Source organism: Haematobia irritans, chromosome 5, assembly GCF_050003625.1.
Source record: "Haematobia irritans isolate KBUSLIRL chromosome 5, ASM5000362v1, whole genome shotgun sequence".
Lineage (NCBI taxonomy): Eukaryota > Metazoa > Arthropoda > Insecta > Diptera > Muscidae > Haematobia > Haematobia irritans.
This window is the reverse complement of record NC_134401.1, coordinates 151946345-151957385: the sequence shown is the minus strand read 5'-3', so window position 1 is coordinate 151957385 and position 11041 is coordinate 151946345. Positions and strand designations below refer to the sequence as shown.

Genomic DNA, 11041 nt, shown 5'->3' with positions numbered 1-11041 from the left:
TCGGTCCATTTTTTGGTATAACCCCCATATAGACCGATCTCTCGGTTTTAATTCTTGGGCGTCTAGAGACTATATTTTCTAAAAGGTGATAAGGTCAAAATTTGGTCAATATAAACTTGAAGTATTTGTTTCAATTTTGCATTTAAAAACCCTGAACACCCCTCATTTTGAAGGTGTGTGTGTGTGTAGAATGTTGCTCCTATTTTGATTTTGGAATTCACTCTTTAGTTGTCAAAATGCCGTCCAAGCACGAAGAGCAGCGTATCAAAATTTTGCTCGCGCATCGCGAAAATCCGAGCTACTCGCACGCAAAGCTGGCAAAATCGCTAAAAGTTGCCAAATCAACCGTTACAAATGTAATTAAAGTGTTTGGGGAACGTTTGTCGACAGCCAGGAAGTCTGGATCGGGGGGAAATCGAAAACCGGAAGCCGCTGAGACGACAAAGAGAGTTGCCGGTAGTTTCAAGCGAAACCCTAACCTCTCTCTCCGAGATGCCGCAAATAAGCTGGGTGTATCGTCTACAACCGTGCATCGAGCCAAAAAACGAGCCGGACTATCGACTTACAAGAAGGTAGTGACTCCAAATCGCGATGATAAACAAAATACGACGGCCACAGCACGATCCCGGAGGCTGTACACGACGATGCTGATGAAGTTTGACTGCGTGGTAATGGACGACGAAACCTACGTCAAAGCCGACTACAAGAAGCTTCCGGGACAGGAGTTTTATACGGCAAAAGGAAGGGGAAAGGTAGCAGATATTTTCAAGCACATAAAACTGTCAAAGTTCGCAAAGAAATATCTGGTTTGGCAAGCCATCTGTACCTGTGGCTTGAAAAGCAGCATTTTCATAGCTTCCGGGACTGTCAACCAAGAAATTTACGTGAAAGAGTGTTTGAATAAACGTCTGCTGCCTTTCCTGAAGAAACACGGTTGTTCCATACTGTTTTGGCTGGATTTGGCATCTTGCCATTACGGTAAAAAGGCCATAGAGTGGTACGCCGCCAACAACGTGCAGGTGGTTCCCAAGGACAAGAACCCTCCCAACACGCCAGAGCTCCGCCCAATTGAGAAATACTGGGCTATTGTCAAGCGGAATCTAAAGAAGACCAAAAAACTGCTAAGGACGAGCAGCAGTTCAAGGCAAACTGGCTTTCTGCGGCGAAGAAGGTGGACAAGGTGGCTGTACAAAATCTGATGGCAGGCGTCAAGCGTGAGTCCCGGCGGCAATTCGGATTTGGAAAAGCGAAAGCCTAACTGAATATTTTTCCTGAAAAAGAAATTTAATTAAATAAACGATTTCACCGATTTACACACGTTTTCCCTTGACCAAATTTTGACCGTATCACCCTTTATATGGCCCCAGAACCCAGAGTTTTACCCTAATTTTAAATTAAATTTTGCAAAGGAAGAACAATTAGTACTATAGTCAAGTGCGCCAAATTTTATTGAAATCGGTTCAGATTGAGATATACCTCCCATATATATCGTTCGCCTGATTTACACTCATTTGACCACATTGGCCAATCTGTTACTCCGATTTAACTGAAATTTTTCACAGGGAGTATAATTAGCATTGTAGCTGTGCGTGCCAAATTTGGTTGAAATCGGTTCAGATTTAGATATAGCTCCCATATATAGCTTTCGCCCGATTTACACTCATATGACCACAGAGGCCAATTTTTAATTCCGATTTAGTTGAAATTTTGCACATGGAGTAGAATTAGCATTGTAGCTACGCGTGCCAAATTTGGTTGAAAACGGTTCAGATTTAGATATAGCTCCCATATATATGTTTTTCTGATTTCGACAAAAATGGTCACAATACCAACATTTTCCTTGTAAAATCGCCACTGCTTAGTCGAAAAGTTGTAAAAATTACTCTAATTTCCCTAAACTTCTAAAACATATATATCGAGCGATAAATCATAAATAAACTTTTGCGAAGTTTCCTTAAAATTGCTTCATATTTAAATGTTTCCCATATTTTTTTACTAACATTGGGATCCACCCTAGTGCATTAGCCGACTTAAATTTTGAGTCTATAGATTTTGTAGAAGTCTATCAAATTCCGTCCAGATCGAGTGATATTTAAATGTATGTATTTGGGACAAACCTTTATATATAGCCCCCAACACGGATGTGATATGGTATCGAAAATTTAGATCTACAAAGTGGTGCAGGGTATAATATAGTCGACGACGCCCGACTTTAGACTTTCCTTACTTGTTTTTTCTTTGGATTTAAGTAAAAATTAATTCAATCAATGACCAAAACTTTCAATTATATTTTTTATTGGAAATATTTTCTTAGTTCATTAAAACTGGGAAAATATTTTAATTAAAAACGTAAAAAAATCAATAATTTTCGTAAGAGAATTAATTCAGTATTTCAGTTAATTTAAAGAGATGAATTATTTAAATCAAAAAAATGTTTTTCTTTACTTTAATGGAAATTCGCTTTATTTTAGAGTCATACAACTTTAACGGAAGGACTAAAATATCAAATATTCTTATCCTAGATGTAAGGAAAACTAATTCCTTTTAACTCCAATAACTTTATTTTAAAGAAATACATACTTAATATTGTTTAGCTTGCATGTCCTAAAAATTAGGTAGCATAATCTTTCATATTAGGTCAACCTTTTTTTCAGTGTACAGAGTTACATATCAAAACATTTATATCTCTCAAAATCGATGCATTTTGTATTTGTTTAACTAATTATAGCTCCATTGTTATTATGAGAGGTGGTACTTTTTTTCTAATAAATGTGTTAAAAACAAAAGTGTCAATGACACTCATAAGAGCGTAGCAAGCCTATGGCTGTATCTACATACTTGGTAAGCAAAAACTGTGATCCCCTGCAGATCTTCTGATAAAAATTGCATTGGCAAGAAAGTGAGAGCAATTTTTGTTAATTGTTTTTATAAAAATTAATTGCTAATCGAATTTATTATATCACGAAGATGAAAGTGCTTTGCTATATAAAAACAGCACTCTCAATTGATTCTAGATCAGTTGAACTCAAGATTTCTTGATAAAAACATTTGAATTTTGAAAGTTACAAAAATCAATAATAGGAGGCCAGAGATGCGTCTTTTACTGGTGGTGCTGTTATTAATTGGACTCGTCTATACTGTGGCTCCATTGCCGGCTGCCAAGGATGTAAAGGGTGAAAAATCGATAGCTTTGGCGGATGTTGCCGATCATGGAGATGGACATTCAAATAATGGCGAACGTAAAGCTAGATGGGGTGGCTATGGAGGTGGCTGGGGCTATGGAGGTGGCTGGGGCTATCCCCGTTACGGAGGTGGCTGGGGCTATCCAGGTTATGGTTATGGCGGAGGATTTGGTTATGGTAGAAGATTTGGATGGGGTGGGGGATATGGTGGAGGATGGGGTTATCCCGGTTTTGGAATTTATGGCTAACTTAAATACTTTTAGAATTCGAATGTTTGTATGAATAAACTTTCTTACTTCAAATTTCTGTGTCTGTTTTTGTTGCGGAGTATTTTGCCATACGGTCAAACAAGATGAAAGTGTAATGGGGGGAAAAAGTAGCAATGGGGGAAAAGAAGCAATTATGATACAAAATTAAAACAAAGATTTCCACTACCCTGACTCGAACCTGTATTCCCTGTACGATACGCATTAACTGTCGCCTTAGCACATTGCACCAACGGGGGAATTGCCATAACAACGTCTAACGATTATTTTAAGACTTTTCATGGCCAAAGAAAAACGAATGCCGTTCATGAAATTGTGAACGCCCGTGGACGAAATCGTGAAAATTCCGTTTTGATTTTTTGTGAATGTTTCCGTTTAATTTTGATAACGTCCGTTCACGATTGTGAAACGTAATTTTTATACCCTCCACCATAGGATGGAGGGTATATTAACTTTGTCATTCCTTTTGTAACACATTGAAATATTGCTCTAAGACCCTATAAAGTATATATATTCTGGGTCATCTAAGCATGTCCGATTCTGAGTCGATCTAAGCATGTCCGTCCGTCTGTTGAAATCATGCTAACTTCCGAAAGAAACAAGCTATCGACTTGAAACTGAAACATAAGTAGTTGTTATTGATGTAGATCGGATGGTATTGCAAATGGCCCATCGAACTACTTTTACGTATAGCCCCCATATAAACCGATCCCACAGATTTGGTTTGCGTAGCCTCTTGGAGTAGCAAAATTCATCCGATCCGATTGAAATTTGCTACGTGGTGTTAGTATATGGTCTCTAACAACCATGCAAAAATTGGTCCATATCGGTCCATAATTATATATAGACCCCATATAAACCGATCCCCAGATTTGAACTCCGGAGCCTCTTGGAAGAGCAAATTTCATCCGATCCGGTTGAAATTTGGTACGTGGTGTTAGTATATGGTCTCTAACAACCATACAAAAATTGGTCTATATCGGTCCATAATTATATATAGGCTTTATATAAACCGATCCCCAGATTTGACCTCCGGAGCCTCTTGGAGGAGCAAAATTCATCCGATCTGGTTGAAATTTGCTACGTGGTGTTAGTATATGATCTCTAGAAACCATACAAAAATTGGTCTATATCGGTCCATAATTATATATAGGCCCCATATAAACCGATCCCCCAGATTTGGCTTGCGGAGCCTCTTGGAGTAGCAAAATTCATCCGATCCGATTGAAATTTCCTACGTGGTGTTAGTATATGATCTCTAACAACCATACAAAAATTGGTCTATATCGGTTCATAATTATATATAGGCCCCATATAAACCGACCCCCCAGATTTGGCTTGCCGAGCCTCTTGGAGGAGCAAAATTCATCCGATCCGATTGAAATTTGCTACGTGGTGTTAGTATATGGTCTCTAACAACCATGCAAAAATTGGTGCATATCGGTCTATAGTTACATATAGCCGATGGCCAATCACACAAAAATTGGTCCATATCGCCAAAATGAATCTACCAAAACTTTATTTCTATAGAAAATGTTGTCAAAATTTTATTTCTATAGAAATTTTTATCAAAATTTTATTTCTATAAAAAATTTTATCAAAATTTTATTTCTATAGAAAATTTTGTCAAAATTTTAATTCTATAGAAAATTTGGACAAACTTTTATTTCTATAGAAAATTTCGTCAAAATTTTATTTCTATAGAAAATTTTATCAAAATTTTATTTCTATAGAAAATTTTGTCAAAATTTTATTTCTATAGAAAATTTCGTCAAAATTTTATTTCTATAGAAAATTTCGTCAAAATTTTATTTCTATAGGAAATTTTGTCAAAATTGTATCTCTATAGGAAATTTTGTCAAAATTTTATTTCTATAGAAAATTTTATCAAAATTTTATTTGATAAAAATTTGGTACGTGGTGTTAGTATATGGTCTCTAACAACCATGCAAAAATTGGTCCATATCGGTCTATAGTTATATATAGCCGATGGCCAATCACACAAAAATTGGTCCATATCGCCAAAATGAATCTAAAAAAATTTTATTTCTATAGAAAATGTTGTCAAAATTTTATTTCTATAGAAAATTTTGTCAAAATTTTATTTCTATAGAAAATTTTGTCAAACTGAATTATATACGTATTTAATCGGCTTTTTTTGTTTAATTATATCTCGTATGGACTAACATACAATTTAGAAGACGGTGTTAAGAAGTTTTAAGATACCTTGCCATCGGCAAGAGTTACCACAACACAAGTAATGTGGATGTGGATAGACACAAGAAATGTGGATGACAGTCTTTAGTAGAAGTTTCTACGCAATCCATGGTGGAAGGTAAATACGATTCAGAGTGACCGAAATTACGGCCGTAAATACGAGAACTTGTTTTTATTAGTGTACACGCATTATGATGTGTTAAATTTGAAGACAATCGGGTAGTAAATAAGCGCAGTATGATCTCATTTGTCAAAATATAATATGGGGATTATATCTAACTTTGATCCAATTTATTTTCAAATTCAACTGTGTTTGTCCTTTTACCAAGAAAACACGTTTGGAGATACTAGATTTATTGCAAATAATTTTTGCGGCAAATTTTCAATTTCCGCCCATAGTGCAATGGTACATTTGTAATCACTTTTCTCTTCGCATACCAAAATGTTTTCTACCGCCACAAACTATGCAACGAAAGTCGGTTATAGTAAGTAAAGTGTGTTACTCCCCTGGTGTATAAAGTTCGTGTGGTGATTTTCGATGAAATCGTTATCAAATGATTGCTGAATAATTTAAATTTTATTTCAAATCAGAACTTTCATTTGTATTTTTATACCCTGCGCCACACTGTGGAACAGGGTATTATAGGTTAGTACATATGTTTGCAACACCCAAAAGGAGACGAGATAGACACATAGTGTCTTTGACAATAATGCTCACTGACGGCCTCTGAGGCGATCAAGCCATATCCGTCTGTCTGTGAAAACATTTTTGTAATCAAAGTCTTGGTCGCAATTTAAGTCAAATCGGCTTCAAATTTTGCATAATTATGTGTTTTGGGTCAGAATAGAACCATATTTTGGAAGAAATCGGTTCAGATTTAGTTATATCTCCCATATATATCTTTCGCCCGATATGCACTTATAAGGCTTCAGAAGCCAGAGTTTCACTCCGATTGACATACATTTTTTGCACATGGAGTAGAATTAACATTTTCACTATAGATATAGCTCCCGTACACTGAAAAAAATATTTACGTTATATTAAAGATTACGCAACCTTAATTTTAGGATGCCCAATTTACACAATATTAAAGGCAAATTTCTTTAAAATAATGAAATTTTAATTAAAAGAAAGTTTATAATATTTGCTTCAAATTATTTTTTGCATTAAATTTAGGACCCACATTTAGAAAATTTGCGTCCCTTCGTTAAAGTTGCATGTCCTTAAACTAAGGCAAATTTTCCTTAAAGTAACGAAACACATTTTTGATTTAAAGTAATCGTCCTTAAATTAACTGAAATATTGAGTCTTTAGATTTAAGATAAAAACTCTTCAAATATAGGCTAAGACTTATTTTGAGAATTTAGCATCTTTGGTTTAAAGTTTTTTTTTTTTGGAATTAAGAAAATGTTTTTTACTGCGAAGTATCCGTCATAATTTGGATTTTTAAACTGGCATTTGTTTGTACGTGAATAGCTTTATTAATATACCGGAAACATAGAATGAAACTTCGATAAATGAGATCTGTATCCTAATTTTAATTTTATAGATCCTAGATTTAAAGCCAGATAGGTCGCAAAAAAATTTCCTTATTTTAAAGAACCAGCATCTTTGGCTTGGAATCAATACCAAAATCCTTAAAGGAAAGTCAAAATCTTTGGATCTATGTAAACTTTTTTTTGAGTGTATGCACCCTACAGGAAATGGATGAACCATATATGACCACCGTAGCTCTAAATTTCACTCCGATTTACTTGAAATTTTACACAGACAATACTATCAAAATTTTAGCTATGTATGCCAAATTTGGTCAAAATCGGCTCAGATTTAGGCAAAGCTCCCATATAAATCATTTTCCGATTTGGTTAAAAATGGCCAAAATAAAGGGTGATACGGTCAAAATTTGGTCACGGGAAAACGCGTGTAAATCGGTGAAATCGTTTATTTAAAAAATCAAATTAAATTTCTTTTTCAAGTTCAATTAGTATAAAATTCAGGAAAAATATTCAGTTAGGCTTTCGCTTTTCCAAATCCGAATGGCCGGGCCTCACGCTTGACACCTGCCATCAGATTTTGTACAGCCATCTTGTCCACCTTCTTCGCCGCAGAAAGCCAGTTTGCCTTGAACTGCTGCTCGTCCTTAGCAGTTTTTTTGGTCTTCTTTAGGTTCCGCTTGACAATAGCCCAGTATTTCTCAATTGGGCGGAGCTCTGGCGTGTTGGGAGGGTTCTTGTCCTTGGGAACCACCTGCACGTTGTTGGCGGCGTACCACTCCATGGCCTTTTTACCGTAATAACAAGATGCCAAATCCGGCCAAAACAGTACGGAACAACCATGTTTCTTCAGGAAAGGCAGCAGACGTTTATTCAAACACTCTTTCACGTAAATTTCTTGGTTGACTGTCCGGAAGCTATGAAAATGCTGCTTTTCAAGCCACAGGTACAGATGGCTTGCCAAACCAGATATTTCTTTGCGAACTTTGATAGTTTTATGTGCTTGAAAATATCTGCTACCTTTCCCCTTCCTTTTGCCGTATAAAACTCCTGTCCCGGAAGCTGCTTGTAGTCGGCTTTGACGTAGGTTTCGTCGTCCATTACCACGCAGTCAAACTTCGTCAGCATCGTCGTGTACAGCCTCCGGGATCGCGCTTTGGCCGTCGTATTTTGTTTATCATCGCGATTTGGAGTCACTACCTTCTTGTAAGTCGATAGTCCGGCTCGTTTTTTGGCTCGATGCACGGTTGTAGACGATACACCCAGCTTATTTGCGGCATCTCGGAGAGAGAGATTAGGGGTTCCCTTGAAACTACCGGCAACTCTCTTTGTCGTCTCAGCGGCTTTCGGTTTTCGATTTCCCCCCGATCCAGACTTCCTGGCTGTCGACAAACGTTCCCCAAACACTTTGGCAACTTTTAGCGATTTTGCCAGCTTTGCGTGCGAGTAGTTCGGATTTTCGCGATGCGCTGCTCTCCTTGCGTGGACGGCATTTTGACAACTGAAGAGTGAATTCCAAAATCAAAATAGGAGCAACATTATACACACACACCTTCAAAATGGGGGGTGTTAAGGTTTTTTAAATGCAAAATTGAAAGAAATACGTCAAGTTTATATTGACCAAATTTTGACCGTATCACCCTTTACATAGATTTTCGTTGTAAAATCGCCACTGCTAAGTTGAAAATTTATAAAAATGACTCAATTTTTTCTATAAATCTAATACATATTATCAACCGATAAACCATAAATATACACCCTCAAAAAATTGCTGCTCTATATATTATATTATTAGTTTTTGCCGAAACATTATTATGGACGGAGAACATTTGTTGCAAAAAATTCATTTAATTCATTTAATTAATTAAAATAATAAAATAATTATTTAATTATTTATATTCGAAAGTGACTTTATTTTTTTTTATTTGATTAATTTGATATCAATTAATGTTTTAATGGAAAACGTTTTCAAATTCTATCAATTTTTTATTGGACAAATATCGGTGAAATTTTTTTCTGTGTAGGGTATCTTATTGTCGTCGCTGCACTACTATATTGCTTCTCTATATATTATATTATTGGATATTGCCGAAACATTATTATGGACGGAGAATATTTGTCGCAAAAAAATTCATTTAATTAATTAAAAAAATAAAATAATTATTTATATTCGAAAATGAATTTATTTTTTTTATTTGATTAATTTGATATTAATTAATTTTTTAACGGAAAACGTTTTCAAATTCTATCAATTTTTTATTGGACAAATATCGGTGACAATTTTTTCTGTGTAGGCAATCTTATTGTCGTCGCTGCACTACTTTCTTGCTGATTTGTTCAAAACAAATGCATTGGAAGTTAAAAACATGATAACATGAGTTTTTGTTTGGAAAGCACAATGACCGACTTAATTTGAGATGTTTTATTCTTCAGGGGATTTCTTTTTTTTTAAATTTGAAATCTGGTTTGAAAAATAAAAATCCAGTTCCTGTGGTTATTCTAATGGCTGGGCTGAAAAAACGTTAATTTCTATTTGATATATGAAATCTGAATTATTAAAATTAGAATAATTGTCATTGATCGTCATCAAATGCGTATTTTTCGAGAGTAATCCCCATATAACCCAACAAGTTAATGTAAACTTCCAACCTGTTAAAAAAATTCTTTCCAACATAGGCATACACATTTGAGCAAAATGACAAAAATTTAGAAATGATACAGGTTACAATTTTCCCAATATTTCAAAAATTTCTATTTCAAATATTATGTTTTGCATATAATAGTAAACATATAGGATTCACTTTATAATTTAAGATTGTTGTGTGAGATCATGAAATGTTAAAATAATAAATAATTGATGTCAGACTAAAGAGTAATCAACATATTTTGCGGTTTATTTTAAATCTTGGAAATTTTCGTAATAAAAAACCAGTAATTCTTATACAATTTTATTTATTGCGGTTTTGAGTTGTTTTAATTTGTAAAAAAAAAAAATAATTACTTAATTTTTATTGGAAGTTAAATATGTTGTTGGGTTTTCCCAACAACAGGTGTTTTTTCGTCATTAAATATTTAGTTCATTCTATGATTGATTGAAATGTTTATAATATCCAAATATACATCTAATTTAAAATCAAGCCATTCTGTACACAAAAAAAAAAATCTGATTCAATCACGAAATTAATTAATCCAATTAATTTTTTAATTGAAATGTCTTCAATCACAGAAATGATAGTATCAATTAAACAATTAATTGAAGGTCAATTAAAAAATTAATTGATCCAATTAAACAATTAATTGATACTATTAATTTTTATGATTGATTTTTGTTTCAGTTAAAAAATTTGTTGAATCAATTAAATTTTTAATTAAATATTTTTTAAAACTTAATTAAAATTTCAATTGGAAAATTTTTCGCGAAATTTTTTTCCATCAATATATTGATCGGAGGATCTTAGTTGCTTACTTTAATTAAGTGGCTCTAAAGAGAACTTTTGTAATATATGACGTAAGCATTTAGCCTAGTAAAAAAATATGGGAAATATTTAAATCTAAAGCCATTTTTATGCAATTTTACAAAATCCCATTTATGATTTAAATTGTAAGTTAGTCAATGCCGTATATATATTAGACAAAAGAAAGGTCGATTAAATACATATATATTCAGTTCTTGACCGGTGTATATAGGAATGAAATAATTACGAACCGATATGAACTTTTGTGCGGTTATTAAAGAGCCAGAATTGAAATATGGGGGTTGCTTTATATGGGGGCTGTATACAATTATGAACTCGAGTCTACCAAAAATGGAAAATTTTTAATGTTTGGTAGATTGGTAAAATTCTTGATGTTTTGGAAGATTTTGCAAAATATTCTTCTCCA

At 34.2% G+C, this 11041-nt stretch overlaps 1 protein-coding gene across 1 annotated transcript; it reads left to right on the top strand.

The window, feature by feature from the left end:
* Positions 1-3005: 3005 nt before the first annotated feature.
* LOC142238567 (uncharacterized) lies at positions 3006-3484 on the top strand. The gene has a single exon (XM_075310255.1). The coding sequence runs from the start codon at positions 3092-3094 to the stop codon at positions 3428-3430; it is 339 nt and encodes a 112-aa protein (XP_075166370.1). The 5' UTR covers positions 3006-3091; the 3' UTR covers positions 3431-3484.
* The last annotated feature ends 7557 nt before the right edge of the window (positions 3485-11041 follow it).

What these genes read in the sequence shown, in the direction of transcription:
- LOC142238567 (XM_075310255.1), top strand. Translation starts at nt 3,092, where the DNA reads ATGCGTCTTTTACTGGTGGTGCTGTTATTAATTGGACTCGTCTATACT.